At 45.4% G+C, this 15,854-nt stretch overlaps 1 protein-coding gene across 2 annotated transcripts; it reads left to right on the top strand.

The window, feature by feature from the left end:
* Positions 1 to 3,457: 3,457 nt before the first annotated feature.
* LOC140914318 (solute carrier family 22 member 6-B-like) lies at positions 3,458 to 15,758 on the top strand. Of its 2 annotated transcripts, XM_073351835.1 has the most exons (11): positions 3,458 to 3,518; positions 3,843 to 4,034; positions 4,369 to 4,472; positions 4,862 to 5,016; positions 6,312 to 6,480; positions 7,623 to 7,746; positions 8,953 to 9,068; positions 9,477 to 9,691; positions 11,289 to 11,397; positions 11,771 to 11,974; positions 15,476 to 15,758. In XM_073351835.1, exons 2-11 carry the CDS (start codon positions 3,963 to 3,965, stop codon positions 15,564 to 15,566), a joined length of 1,359 nt encoding a protein of 452 aa, XP_073207936.1. In that variant the 5' UTR covers positions 3,458 to 3,518; positions 3,843 to 3,962; the 3' UTR covers positions 15,567 to 15,758. The 2 variants fall into 2 exon arrangements, with proteins under 2 accessions (XP_073207936.1, XP_073207934.1); XM_073351833.1 differs by lacking the exon at positions 3,458 to 3,518 and having other exon boundaries at positions 3,528 to 4,034.
* The last annotated feature ends 96 nt before the right edge of the window (positions 15,759 to 15,854 follow it).

Raw genomic sequence — 15,854 nt, forward strand, 5'->3', positions numbered from 1 at the left:
GTAAGGCTAGCTCCCAGAGTCAAGGATTGGAGTGACCTAGCAGATCACTGGTCCGGATAACACCAGAGGGAAATGTCACAAGTTCCAAGCCTCTTTCCGACCAGCACTTAGCCCAAAAGCTCTCACTCTCTTAGCTTTTTCTCAAAGAAATGCTACTAGTTTTTCTGTGGGTGTGTCTTTGGTTTTCTTCTGCTTCTCTCTCCCATGCAGACACAGTTCCCCAAATAATGCCCAAGTCCCTGTGTTTGCTGTATCAATCCCTAGGGAAACTTCTAGGGCCACATGATTCAGCTTCTATTCGAGCCTTACAATATATCTGTGTTTTGGGTGGTGGCTTCTATTGTTTCAGCTGCCTGGTTCCATAAAGGAGCTCCATTGCTTTTTACACTTATCCTGAGTGAAAGACAGTTATTACACTCACCAGCTTCAACTAGGTTTAACCCTACCCATAAATAAATTTATATGCTTAACGAAAAATGGAGGGAAAAGGATTGTATGTGAAAAGTGAAAATTTTTAACAAAAGGTTAAAAATATGGGAAAGGACCTATCTATTGTAACAAAGGAATATTATTGCAAAATCCTGAGCTAAATAAAGGAGTTTATGTTGCAGTTTAATATATTTTCTTGCAGTGAAAAATGCTGTACAATTTCAGAAGCCCAGTCTTGTATTTTGAAAAGAGATCTTGGTTTTGGTCCTTGCAACTTGGACTGCAAGAGACAAGAGTAAAGGAAAAGCTCCTATTAAAATAACAACTTGCAAAGATACAGCTCACCTTACCAAAGGATCACAAAGCACTTCACAAACTGATCTGGATTATCATCCCCCTATTTTCATGGATGAGGCAAAAAGTTATTTACTGAAAGATCTCAGGGTGAATCCTTGACAGAGATGGGAAAATAACCTAAGGGTTCTAGTTGCTTGTCTCTTGCACTAACCACTAGACTCCACTTTCCCATCTAGAGCTGAGAATAGAACTCAGGAGTCCTAAATCCCAGCCCACATCACCACTCTGCTCCAATCGCTAGACTCCACCACTCCAACGAAGGCCTGGAACAGAATTCAGGAGTCCTTCCTCCCAGCCCCCTGCTCTAACCAGTAGAACAGACAATGCATTATCCCCTGCCACATACATTGGATGCAACTTCTGCACTATTAGGAAAGAGACTGTTTTGTAACTTACAGCACCTCTGAATATAGCCCAATGGGAAAAAGAGAAGAGAAAAGGAGAATGAAATGGGACAAAGTAGCTAGGGACATAAAAGCTACAGTTGGCCAGATTCCCAGCTGGTGCAAATCAGTGTAATTCCACTGGAGTCAATGGACCCAGATCCCCAGCTGGTGTAAATTGGCTGAACCTCCAGTGGAGTCAATGGGGCCAGATCCCCAGCTGGTATAAACTGGCATAGTTTCCTCATCTTCAAGGGAGTGATTCCAAATTACAGCAGCTGAGGATCTGGCTCTTCACTGGGATGTTCAGTTTATGCAAGCAACCAGCTTCTACAGCCAGCTGATGCCTCAATGACTAGCATGAGCTGAGCGGATCACTGCAGGACCCCCACATGCTGGCAGTGCTACAAAGACTGCTGGCATGGCCTGTCCCCTCATTATTTTCATGTCAGCAGGCCAGAATTGCCTGCTCCGGTGTGAAAACCTCTTCTGTTTTCTGGCCAGCAACATTTACATTAATTCTTTTCAGTTTGCACTGGGAAAGGGTGAATGTACTAAGCTTGCTTTCAAACCCATTAACACTGCAACATTATTTCATGTACATCTATTTCTCTCTCCATAGCTTTTCCATAGATACATAGATTTTTTTTCCTTTAAAAAATGAAAAAGTTTAGTGAAAAATTCCATTTTGTTAAAAAGCCATTGTGCATGAGGAAGAGAAGTTGCCACATGGAAAATTTTTAAGGTCTAACAGGAAGATCAATATAATTGTGCCCTTTTTGCAAATGGGGAAACTGAGGCACAGCAAGATTAAATGACTTGCCCAAAGCTACCCAATAGGTCAGAGCTGGAAGCAGAACCCAGCTCTCCTGAATCCCTGAGCAGTGCTCTATCCAGCTGAGCACATCCCCAGCATTATTACAGTGTTCTGATAAGACTGTTAGCTTGCAGGAAACCTGTTTTGCCTTGTTAGAAGGTTTCAAATTTCTTCTTGTTCTGAAACAAGCCCCTGGCTCTCAAAGGTTCATCCCACATCTGTTTCTCTGGCATCATTTTTGTTCTACCGGCAAGCATCCTCATACCAGGAACTGCAGGAAAGGCATCATATTTACATTCCCCAGTCATAATGTTCTGCTCCAGGTCCCGGCTGCATGGTGGGATCATGTTAGCTCTTGTCTATTAATTTGCTAAGTGGGGGTTCTCCTAACTGGGTCATTAAAGGGGCACTCAAGCTTTGCCTGCTGGGCTTTTGATGCCGTTATTGGGCCAAGGGCAAAGAGGTTGCAAGTTCTAATGAGAGAAGTTGAGCAAGTCCCACCTCCTTTGTCCTCATGTGTTGCTGTCATAGCCTGATCTCCACTGATCCAGTAAGATTTCTGGACAATTTACTTGGTGAGAGTATGATCCATTGACCCACAGAGAAAAGCAGCTGTAGCCTATTAAAGACATTGCTTGGTAGCAACATAGGAAGCAGGTAAGTCTATTTTACCAAGGTTTATATTTTAATTGTATGGGGCCAGATTCTCAGCTCCATTGTAGATCTGTGCCTGTTTACACCAGCGGAGGATCTGGCTCATTGACTCTCCCTGGTTTTGTTAAATAGGGGCTTGAAGGGGAGTGACTCCAGATTTACGCTTGTGTAGCTAGGCCAGGTGGTGTAAATCAGCATAGCCCTATGTCTTTCATTGACAGCTGAGTTCAATTCTATACCTTGCCCCTCTGCACTATAGATACATGGAAACTCCCGCTGAGCTATGTGAAATTCCAAAATGTTGACCATCTACACAACAAGATTTGCTCCACAGTGCAAAGTACATCAGGGTTGGAAAACTCAGATTTAAGGGCATATTCTACCTGGCTCTCCCTTGACATCCTTTCTCCAAAATTCCTCTTAAAATAGTTTTCTTTTTGCATTAAGCCCTCCAAACCAAGGGGAACTAAACAAATTAAACCCAACAAAAGATTAACTAAAAGTGCAGCAGAACCCTGAACAATCTACTTCTTGACCTGGAGCTCAACTAGGCACAGCATTCCCAACCAAACTGCTCCATCGGGCTTCTGGGATTCACAATCAACTTGGAATTGTCTAGTAGCCAAAAGAGACTGTGGATTAGTTGTGCACGGAATGACCTAGAATTTTTGCATCTGGTTTAATTGCATGGATATTCTGATTAGCTGCTTATTTAATCAGCAGATCCTTAATGCAGCCAAATCGGCCGCTCGGTTGTAGGAATTCACTTTGAGCTATTGCTAGACCCATTGCAACTCTTTCTGTCTTTCCAGAGTAGACTGCAGCGTCTGACAAGACTGGGAGTGGATGTCTAAGCAAACACAAAGCTGTGCGTATCTGTGAGTAAACAGCAGTGGCATTCCTCTATTTACATCTGCACATTGTTTTGGGTGTGCATCTATTTCACAAAACAAGCACATTCAAGGTGTCAGAGTCTTCTGGTCTGGGGCAACATGACTTTTGCAGAACTTTTAGAGCAGGTCGGCAGTATGGGCCGTTTCCAAAGTATCCATGTTACATTATTGGTCCTGCCAATATTACTGATGGCCAGCCACAACATCCTGCAGAACTTTACCGCTGCTACCCCTGGGCACCACTGCCATATTGCCATTGTTGCTAACTACACTTGTGATGACAACTTTACTGACCTCCTGTATTGCCAGGAGCTCCTCAAGATCTCCATCCCTGTGGATGGGAACCAGCAGCCGGAGAAGTGTCTCCGCTTCATCTCCGCCCAGTGGCAGCTCCTAGACCCAAATGCCACAACAACCAATGGGACCGAGATGGACACCGAGCCCTGTATGGATGGATGGATATATGACAAGAGTGTTTTCACCTCCACCATCATCACCGAGGTAAGAAAGAGTCTCCTGGCAATGGCTGGCTAGTGACTATGCTGAATCAGATTGCTATCTGGTGACCACCAGCATAGTTTCATTGAAACCAACAGAGCTACTTTGATGTCTGCCAGATAAGGATCTGGACTAGTATTGTGGTAGTATCTGGACACCTCGGACCCCACCATGTTGGGTGCTGCACAGATCCTGACCAAGATCAGGGCCACATTTTGCTAGGTTCTTCACAAACCTTATCAGAGTTTGGGGCCCCCATTCTCACTATGACCAAGTTTGCTGGACTTGTCTCCCTCATGCTTTCTCACTGGGATGGTGTTTTCTCTCCCACTTGCAGTGGGATCTGGTGTGTGGCTCACGGACATTGAAACAGATGGCTCAGTCGATCTATATGGCGGGAGTCCTGGTGGGAGCGATTGTGTTTGGAAATCTCTCTGACAAGTAAGATGCCTGTCTGTCACTTCACTTAGGTAGGGTGCAGGAGATGAATGCAGGGTGGGGGCGGGTAGTGGCCCAGTTCTAACAGTTTCCAGCTGTCTTTACCAGCACTTATAATCAGAGAGGAAAAATAGCCCAGTGGTTAGGGCACTCACCTAGAACTTGGGAAAACCTGGGTTCAAGCCCCTGTTCTGCCACAGACTTCCTTTGTGACCTTGTGCAAGTCCCTTACTCTCTTTGGGTCTGAGTTCCCCATCTGTACAATGGGGATTGTAGCACTGCCCTACCACAGTGATGGGGGTCATACTGTTTCCCCCAGAGTGATGACTCAGCACTCTAGCCACAAGCCTATCCTGCCTGTTAGCAGCTAGCCTTGGTTTTCTCTGCCACAGGTTTGGACGGAAGTCACTCTTGATCTGGTCCTGTCTGCAAATGGCCATCACCGGCTCTTGTGCTGCTTTCTCATCAAACTTTGCCATGTACTGCGTTTTCCGCTTCCTGACTGGGATGGCTCTGTCGGGGATCAACCTCAACTGCGTGTCCCTCTGTAAGTACCGACCCAAGCAAGCAGCAAGTCCTTTGGGGTCTTACAGGATGTTTCCATTAAGAGGAGAAGTTGATGATGAAGCCAGGTATTTCTTTGGTGCATTCCTGGTTATTTACAATGTCTTGTTTCCCTGTTCACAGCAGGAAACAAACAGCAGGAGGCAGTTTCTTTGCTCACTGTACCAACCCTTTTCCAGCCAACACTCTGCCCAAAAAGTTCTCCTTCCTAGTGTTTTCTCAGGGTCATACTGCCAGGACTTCTCTGGCTGTGTCACAGGCTTCTTTGTACTTGTCCTATTATTGCTGCTTTTCTCACACACAAAGACACACGCAACTGCACCAGTCCATGCTCCAGGCCCTGTGTGCTATATCACTGTCCAAGGAACCCCCATGGGCCACATGACTCAGCATCTGCTCAAGCCTTGCTATGTGCCTATGTTTTGGGTGGTGGATCCTATTGTTTCAGATATCTGGGTCCATAAAGGAGCTTGATTGTTTCTTACTTTTATCCTGAATGAAAAGTGGCAGTTATGCCCACCAGCTCCAACCCCCCAGCATAACAGTATCTTCCTACATTAAGATAAAGAGGATGTTGAGGAGAACGAGCATTACAATATAATGCATGTGACAGAGACGCTAGGTGAGGCGTTATTCACCCTTCAAACAGCTTATAGTCTGACCAGAAAGGTGGCCACACCTCGGAGCCCCAGTCATGGGTCAGGATCCCATTGTGCTAGAGTCCCTTTAAAAACAGAACTAAAAGACAGTCCCCCCCTGCAAAGAGCTGCAGTCTAGAGCTGGGTGATATTTTTGAGCTGAAACTTTTTTCCATAAAACGTTTAGTGAATTCATGTTGGTTCAGCCACATTGTTCACGTCAAAAACAAATCAGAAAAAGTTGAAACGTTTTCATTTTTTTGGTTCAAATGACTTTTCATTTCAAAATTTCCTTGAATTTTATATTTTTTTTAAATTCCAAAACATGACAAAAACCTCTTGACAGGCAAAACAAAACAGCTAATTTAACCCAAAATGAAACCTTTTTCAACTCTCTGATTTGCCCAAAAATTAAAAAAAAAAAAAAAATTCTGGTTGGCCCAAAATGAATTTTTTTCTGTTTTTTTTTCCTTTTTCTTTTTGAAGTTGCCACCAAAATGAAAAATCCATTATTCTCCCTACTCTGCTGAAATTCCACTCACTTGTTTGGGGGTGGATTTAGGTGTGCAGGTGGCTTTGAAAGCTGGGATTGGTGTTCTCTGGACTTTGACGCTCTTCCCCCTTTTATCTCCTCATGCAGCTGTGGAGTGGGCCCCCACTAAACTCCGGGCAGCAATTGGCATGGTGACAGGATATAGTTACAGCATTGGGCAGTTCATTCTGGCTGGGCTAGCCTATGTCATCCCAGATTGGCGCTGGCTGCAGTTGGCTGTTTCGGTGCCCTATTTCATCTTCTTCTTCTATGGCTGGTAGGTGTCATTCCCACTTGTAAACCTTGCCAGCATGGGGACTTCCCTGTTATCCCTTGCGTGGACCAAGGGGTTCTGGAAGATGTTCAGACTGCAAACTCTCAGACACTGGGCGTGTCTCTCACTGTATGTCTGTCCAGCACTTGGCACAGTGGGGGTCCCAATCTGAGGTTGCACTGATTGTGATTTTTCATATTATGGTAGTAGCATCTAGAGGCCTCATCTGAGTTCAGGGTCCCATTGTGCTGGGTGCGACATAGACACACATTGAAAGAGAGGCCCTGTCCTAAAGAGCTCACAGTCTAAATAGAAAAGGGAAGGGTAATTATTCACATTTTACAGACTGCGGAGCTGATGCGCAGAAATATGGAGTGACTTGCCCAAAGTCACATGGGGCATCTGTGGTAGAGCAGGAAAATGAACCTAGGTTTCCAAAGCTAGTGTCCTACTCACAAGACCATTATTATTATGGTAGCCCCTACAGACCAGGGCTAGGAGCTGTACAGACACTGTTCCTGCCCAGACATGCTTACAGATGCAACAGATGATCTTTGGGCAGAGAACCAGCTGGGAAGTGATTTGCCAAAGGTCACAAGACAGGCAGTTCTACAGCCAAGAAGAGAACCCAGCTGCCCTGCCTCCTAATGCTGTACCCTATCCATTAGACCACACTGCTTCTCAACTTGCTCCTTTAGCCTGAACACTGCATCTATTCTAAGCACATAGAGACAGAGGAGTTTTGAAATGTTTCCGAACTTGGGGTGACAAAATAGCAAGTGTGAAAAATTGGGACACTTTTTTTGGGGGGGGGGGGGGGGAGTACTATAGTTGTGTATATAAGACAATATCGGGACATTTGGTCACCCTACCTGAACTGCAACAGACTCTTTCTGTATCATACATAGGTTGGGAGCCCCAGGTGTCCTGAGTCTTGGTGTTTCTCATGGTGAAAAGTATCCTGTTGTAATGAACATACAGGCAATTCTTTATTAAGCTGCTGGACAAACACAGCCCTGGGGTTCCCCTGGGTTTTCAACCCTGCACTTCCTGGTGTCACCACGTGGGGTCATCATCAGCCCTGCCCTGCACCAAGGCCGATGGCAGGGAAGCTGGCTACCATGTGCCCTTTTGGTTCCAAACAGGTGGTTCACAGAGTCGGCCCGCTGGCTTGCAACAGCCGGCAAACTGAACCAGGCATTAAAGGAGCTGCAGAAAGTGGCACAAATAAATGGGCGAAAGGAAGAAGGGGACAAACTCAGCGTAGAGGTGAGGAATTGAATAGGCTAAAAGGGAGGTTGTAATACATGGATCTTATCTGCGTGCCTCTCACCCCGTGATTGTCAGAGAGAGGACTGACACACACGAACACACCATAGAGCAAACTCATACACCCCTTCTCCAGAGGGGGAAAACACACGCACACACACACAAAGAGGGAAAGAGCTGGGCAAATAATGGATTTTTTCGGTTACTGGCAATTCCAAAAACTTGTGGAAAAAAATTATTTCAGGTCAAACTGAAAACAATTTTTTTCAAAGTTTTTGGCAAATCGAAAGGGAAAATATTCAGTTCAGGCCAAATTTTCATTCACCATGAAATGATGCTTTTTTAATTTGAGCATTTTTTAACATTTACAAAAAATATTTATATAAAATTAAAGAAAATTTCAAAACAAAAATTTGCTTCAAATAAAAAAATCAAAACATTTTATTTCAAAAATGTAAAAATAAAACACTTCAATTTGGTGGCTGGTTGTTTGTTTTTAATTTTCCAAAACAATTTGGTGAAATTGACAAAAATTTGCAATTTGTTTTGATGTCACCAAATCTGCATTTTTCACTGAAAAAAGTTTCAGCCAAAACATTTTGTCCAGTTCTAGACAGGGACACATGAACACTTGGTGCCAAGAGGGTAATAAATATACACTCTCCCAAGCCCAGAAATCAAGTCGTAGAGTCCAGCTATAGCTGTTGTGAAACAATAGCAATAAAGAATCCAAAAAAATCATATCCATAGGCCTTAACAACTCCAGTAAAAGAGACAGCCAGGCGTACTGACAGGGTGATCCCCATAGAAATCTAGCACATGAATTGCTGTCTGGAAACGTAGCTTGCTAAGGGGATGTTAGAATGGGAGACCTCATAGGATGCACCCTTCCAATCCGTAGGAGGCGTTCAGTACTTTGCACAGTGCCCTAAACAAGGAGCCCTGTGCTATGAGTTGAAATAGCCCCACTGGAGGTTGCCCGTCCTGCTCTTTGCCGCTTCCCTCGGCTACCTGCATCTCCCAGTGGTAGCCAGGGGTACTGCAGCCTGAAGACTGGCTCGGCCGGTGATGGCACTCACTATTGCAGCAGCTCCAGACCCCGGGTGTTTACACGGATAGCGAGAATACCCCAAGTCATAACGATAAGGATTTAAATAACCAAGGATTTGGGGAAGATATAAACTCTCCGGTGTCTCTTCCCCACAGGACTTGAGAGCCAGCCTGCAAAAAGAAATGTCCGCAGCCAAGTCCACCCACACAGCTGCCGATCTGGTGCGTACACCGTCTGTACGCCGGGTATCCTGGTGCCTGTGCTTCATATGGTAGGTGGGTTCATTCAGCTGCAGAGGGAGGCAAAGAGGGTGGAAGGGCAGAAAATAAACCAGGGGCTTTTGTTATGATGGTACGACCGGCTGAGATCCAAATGCTGTTGTGCTTAGTGCTGTACAGTAGGACGAGACAGGGCCAGGCCCTACTTTCAGGAGTTTACAATCTAAGTAGACCAGAGGTAGGATTATTGCCTCCATTTTTATAGAAGGGGAACTGAAGCACAGAGAAACTAAGTGACTTGCTGAAGGTCAGACAAGGGAGTCTGTGACACAGGGGAATTGAAATGCGGTCCCCCAAGTCCCAGGCCAGAGAGCATTTTACAGCACTCCCAGTGGCAACAGGAGGTACTGCGCTCTGCAGACTTTCCATTGTACCATGCATTTTTGTGCCATCAACGACAGGTTCTCCACCAGTTTTGCCTATTATGGGCTGGCCATGGACCTGCAGAATTTTGGGGTCAGCATTTACCTCATCCAGGTGGTATATGGAGCTGTCGACATCCCTGCAAAGCTGATTGGTTTCTTCATGATCAGTTTCATTGGCCGGAGAGTCACCCAGGCTTCTGCTCTCATCCTAGCAGGGCTTGCAATCCTGGCCAACATATTTGTGCCACAAGGTGAGGTCCTGGTGCACTATCGATCTGCATGCTCTGATTTTAATCAGCATGTATTAGCATGTATATACATTTAGCATACATATAATTTAATTAGCATATACGCAAGATACAGCAAGAGTAATGTTACAAGAATAGTCTATAAAAGCAACGTCTGTATATTAAAGGTGGTTGAAAATGTTTTCATTCAAACTGTTTTTCAACAGAAAATTGGGGGATTGGCTAAATTAAGTTTTATGTGAAAGTCATCAGCTTCACACAGAAAATTTCCATTTTTCAGTAAAAAAATGAACACCCATGGCACTTCTTCCCCCCACCCAAATTTTAATTCTGAAATGCTGGGGTCCCTAGCCAGACTTTGTCTCCCATAATGCCATGCAGCTGCCATGACTCATCACTTCCCATCTCTTTGCTTCCCTTTACTGGTTCCTTCTTATCATATCAAATATAAGCTACTTGTCTTCACTCTCAAGACTCTTCATAACCTATCCCCACCTGCCCTAACAGCTCTCATTCAATATTAAAAGATCGACTCCAATCAGTCTATGATATCAGCTTCTATCACCCACTTGTTACATTTTCAAACAAGCACCTTTGTGCTTTCCCCCATGCTGCCCCTCATGCTTGGGAAAAGTTCCCTGTAAGCATCAGCAAAATTAACATCATATCCTCCTTCAAAACCCTGCTTAAAACTCCCTCTGCTCTGAAGCCTACAAAAAACTTGACAGTGGTTAGGTTGCTGGTGTGCTGAAACCACGCCCTACCGTGCTTGCCAATAGTGTCTCATTGTTTCCTTGTGCTGCCCCATGATGAACCAAGGGTCACCCAATGAAATCAATAGGCAGCAGATTTAAAATAAACACAAGGCAGGACTTCTTCACATAACACACAGTCAACCAGTGGAACTCGTTGCCAGGGGATGTTGTGAAGGCCAAAACTATAACTGAGTTTGAAAAAGAATTGGGTAAGTTCATGGAGGACAGGTCCATCAATGGCTATTAGCCAAGATGCTCAGGGACACAATCCCATGTTCTGGGTGTCCTAAGCCTCTAACTGCCAGAAGTTGGGAGTGGATGACAGGGAAGGGATCACTCAGTAATTGCCCTGTTCATTCCCTCTGAAACATCAGGTGTTGGCCACTGTCGGAAGACAGGATACTGGGCTAGATGGACCATTGGCCTGACCCAGTATGGCCATTCTTATGTATTTATCTGTCTGTATCCATGTCATCATTTGTCTTATACATAGATTGCCAGCTCTTTGGGACAGGGACTCTCTCTTTCCTGGCCCATGACTGGGGCTCCTAGGCACTACGATAATACAAATAATAAATAATATGGGGAGGCCACGGTGCATCCTGGAAATATAATCTGACCATTAAAAAACAAGACAACAATTAATTTGCAGCATAAAGACATTTTTCTTGGAAATTACTTTTTGACCAAAAAAAAATTCAACCTCTTGTAATTACTGACTCTTTTTACAGAGTTGGGGGGGAACTCGAGGACAGGGAGATTAAGGACTGTGTTTGCATGCCCATACTGTGCAAAGAGCTAAGTTCCAGCAGCACCTGCTGATGTCATCCTTTCCCTCTCCCTAGATCTGCAGACCCTGCGCACTCTTTTGGCTGTGTTTGGAAAGGGCTGCCTGGCTGCCTCATTCAACTGTGCCTTCCTCTATACAGGAGAGCTCTACCCCACCGTGATTAGGTATGTAGATGCAAACGCCCATTAAGGAGTCCTACCTGGGCTGCTGGGCTGTGTTGCAGTTTTCACCCTGCATGATTAACCTCAAGGAGATGGCAATGACAGAATGACAGCAAGAGCTCTGGTCAGCTGAGCCACTGGGTTTCCTACAGCTGTTAGGAGATGCAAATCCAAACGAATCTATTGGATAAGGCAGACTGAATGAATCAGCATACCTTGTTCTACTGCTTTCTGACAGGACATTGCAGGCAGGCAGGTTAGAGAGTAGATTAGGTATGCAAGTTGTGAATAAACAACATGGAGATTTGTAGCTCAGAAAAGGCAAACCCAGCTGAGGGCTGGTTCCCAGTCCCTGACTGTTCTCTCTCCATGGCAGACAGACCGGAATGGGGTTTGTGAACACCCTGGCTCGGGTGGGCGGCATAGTGGCCCCGCTTGTGCAAATGACCAGTGAGTACTTACCCTCCCTGCCGCTGATCATCTATGGAGCTGCCCCTGTTGTATCCGGCATCGCCACCTGCTTCCTGCCTGAGACCCGTAACATGCCGTTGCCAGACACCATAGAAGACATCGAGAGGCAGTGAGTAATTTCTGTGACTATTACGGACAGCTAGTGGAGAGGCTAGGGCAATGGGCTGGGGCTCAGAGACCTGGGTTCTATTTCTATCTCCACCAGCCTGAGCTTAGGCAAGCCCCTTCCCCTCTCTATGCCTGTGTTTCCCCTCCCACCCTTTGTCTATTTAGATTTTAAGCTCTTCAGGGTCTGTCTCTTAGTGTGAGTCTGTGCAGCGCCTGGCACAATGGGGCCCTGACCTCACCGGGGTCTGTGCAGCACCCAGCACAATGAGGCCCTGATCTCAGCGAACATGTGTGTAATTAGGTGTTGTCAGCGGTGGGATTCAGTTTTCAATCGGGTCCTTCAAAAAATGTAAACACCAGCTTAAGCCCCAACCCAGAAACCTGGAAAACTGTATACACCACCCTTGGCACCCTTGATAGGTAATACTTTCCCACTTGCAAGCACTGAGTGTAGGGGTTAATAAAAAAAGCTTTATGAGGATGGGGGAAGGGGGCAACAGAACTAACTTGAGAAAGCCAGCAATTAATTAATACAAACTGTTAAGTAAGACTCTCCCCCTCCCCCGGGTATTTTGGCAGTAATCCCAGCCTCAGGCCTCCTTTCACAGTTGTAAAAAGAAAAGGAGGACTTGTGGCACCTTAGAAGCTAACAAATTTATTTGAGCTTAAGCTTTCGTGAGCTACAGCTCACTTCATTGGATGCAAAAGCTTATGCTCAAATAAATTGGTTAGTCTCTAAGGTGCCACAAGTACCCCTTTTCTTTTTGCGAATACAGACTAACACGGCTGTTACTCTGAAACCTTTCACAGTTGTGAGCAGCTCAGACATTCCAGCCACTTCCCTTCTCAGCATCATCACGGTTTGCTGCCCGGGGCTGGTGGAGTCTGGCCATACTGCCTGGGCTGCTCCAGTGGCCTGATTTCAGCTTTGCTTGCTAGGCAGAAAGGTCTGCAGCAGAGTCCCTCCAAGCCCCTCTGACAGGGCAGAGTCCCAAGCCCTGTCAGCACCAACACACTGCCTCAGCTCAGCCCTGGTCTCTGCCTCAAAGGCACCTCAAAGGCTGCCTCAAAGGCACCTCAGCTCTACTCCCCACCACTGCACCGTACACCATCTCAAAGCCAGTTTAGTTCAACCCACAGCTAGCAGGAGCCCTTCTCTTTCTTTTCTCATGAGGCTCCCTTACCCAACGGTGCCCGTTGGTGCCCGTTGGTGCCCCAACGGTGACTGTGGTGTCAGTTAGGGTGACCCCCTCACCCAGCATGTCTGGTGCTGTTCACTTGTCCTTTCATTTCCCAGCAGGGTCAATAGCATTTTATTGCCCCAAAACTCAAAACTTAACTATATTTTAACCAAAATGCCCCAAATTAGCACAAAGAAAAGGAGTACTTGTGGCACCTTAGAGACTAACAAATTTATTTGAGCAGAAGCTTTCGTGAGCTACAGCTCACTTCATCGGATGCATGTAGTGGAAAATACAGTGGGGAGATTTTATATACACAGAGAACATGAAACAATGGGTGTTACCATACACACTGTAACAAGAATGATCAGGTAAGGTGAACTATTACCAGCAGGAGAGCGGGGGAGTGGGGAGGAACCTTTTGTAGTGATAATCAAGGTGGGCCATTTCCAGCAGTTGACAAGAACGTGTGAGGAACAGTGGGGAGGGGTGCAGGGGAGGGGGGAGGAATGAACATGGGGAAATAGTTTTACTTTGTGTAATGACCCATCCACTCCCAGTCTTTATTCAAGCCTAAGTTAATTGTATCCAGTTTGCAAATTAATTCCAATTCAGCAGTCTCTCGGAGTCTGTTTTTGAAGTTTTTTTGTTGAAGAATTGCCACTTTTAGGTCTGGAATCAAGTGACCAAGGAGACTGAAGTGTTCTCTGACTGGTTTTTGAATGTTATAATTCTTGACATCTGATTTATGTCCATTTATTTTTTTACGTAGAGACTGTCAAGTTTGGTCAATGTACATGGCAGAGGGGCATTGCTGGCACATGATGGCATATATCACATTGGTAGATGTGCAGGTGAACGAGCCTCTGATCATGTGGCTGATGTGATTAGGCCCTATGATGGTGTCCCCTGAATAGATATGTGGACACAGTTGGCAACGGGCTTTGTTGCAAGGATAGGTTCCTGGGTTAGCAGTTCTGTTGTGTGGTGTGTGGTTGCTGGTGAGTATTTGCTTCAGGTTGGGCGGCTGTCTGAAATGAAGCCTGCTCCATTTGGACATTTCTCTTTCCTCATCGACAGATGCTGGCAGAGACCTCCCATCCCATGGTGCCCTGTCCATCTGGAGTTCTTAAGCAGCTCTGGACTACTCTTCTTCCTGTTCACAAACTGTTCACAACAGTCAGCTCCCACCTCCCTAGGGCTTCAGGCCACAAGGATTACATGCATAACACCCTGCACAGGGGGCCCCAATCTCAGCCAGGGTCTGTGCAGTGCCTGGCGCAATGGGGCCCTGATCTCAGTCGGGGACTGTGCAGCTCCTGACACAATAGGGCCCTGATCTCAGTCGGGGTCTATGAAGCACTTGGCATAGTGGGGCCCTGATCTCAGTCGGGATCTGTATAGCACTGTGGTGCCCTGGTCTTGGTTGGTGTCTTCAAGGTGCTACCATAATGCAAAGTATGGGCCATAGGGAAGGAAAGTGACGTGCCCAAAGTCACCCAGTGAGTTAGTGGCAGGGCTGGGATTGCCATCAGTTCTCACTCCCTCATCCTGTTCTTTAGATCAGCGCTTCTCAATGGTTTCTATATCAGGACCCTGCAGCTGGCAACTAGCCAGGACTGGAGCTGGTTGTGAATTTTCCAAATTTTTTTGGTTGGAAAATGCCAATTCGTCAAAACCAAAACTGTTTATGGGAAAATGTCAGTGTTGGTGAATTGAAAAACATTCTTTAAAATAAATTTGTCGACATTTTCAAAACAAAAATAAAGTGGTTTTCTGGTTTGAAATGACTTTCCTCTCAGAAATTTAAGCTAACGGTAAGAAAAACAAATTAAATAAGTAATTTGGTCAAAATCAAAACAAAATGTTTCAAAATTATTGAAATGAAACATTTTAATTGATTCAAAATGATTTTTTTTCAGTTTTTTGATTTATGACAATTTTTGAGGTTTTGACTTTTCATCCCAATTGGGGACAGGAACATTTTTCAAAACTCAAAAATATTCATAGGACATGACAATCATTCCCCCTGCTCCTGCCCGAGCCAAGAGCCTGACTCCTACATGGGAAGGAGAAGGTGATCTTGACCCTTTGACGCCTGTTCTTTGCTCTCCTGGGGACCACAACTCCAGGACCTCTAGACTGAGTCCATGCTGCATTATGCGGGTTGGGGGGGATAAAAGAGGGATAGTGTAATTCACAGAGCTATTGGGAGGCTTAGCTAATCCCTATTTACAGAGTCATGACTTGTTGTGATGAAAAGATTAAAAGAAATGCAGAATTGTTATATAATCATGTGGTCTCTTCTTATTCCCTTATAGGAGAAGGTCCAGAGTGATTACAGATGTAGGACGGGAAGACAAGGTTCTGCTGAAAGCTTCCAGATTGGAACCACTCAAGGAAATCATTTGAGAGGAGAAACTAAACAGACTCTAGGTCTTGATACCAATTAGTCAGATTAAAATCAAACACGCCCGCATGTTTTACTGGCTCAGGATCAGAGATTGCTTCTGTGCAAGGGGTATTCATGAGATATTATGTCAGCCTTTTGTATCCACTTTCAGAGAAGCTAATAAAGTCAACTGTGCTTCCAAAGGTACAAGCCATGGTTGTCAACATGAGGCGGAGGTGTGAGACTGGACACAGCGTTGGGCGGGGAGACAGACAACCTGGATTCTGATCCTGGCTCAACCATTGACA

The sequence above is a fragment of the Lepidochelys kempii genome, chromosome 7 (genome assembly GCF_965140265.1).
Source record: "Lepidochelys kempii isolate rLepKem1 chromosome 7, rLepKem1.hap2, whole genome shotgun sequence".
NCBI classification, from domain to species: Eukaryota; Metazoa; Chordata; order Testudines; family Cheloniidae; genus Lepidochelys; species Lepidochelys kempii.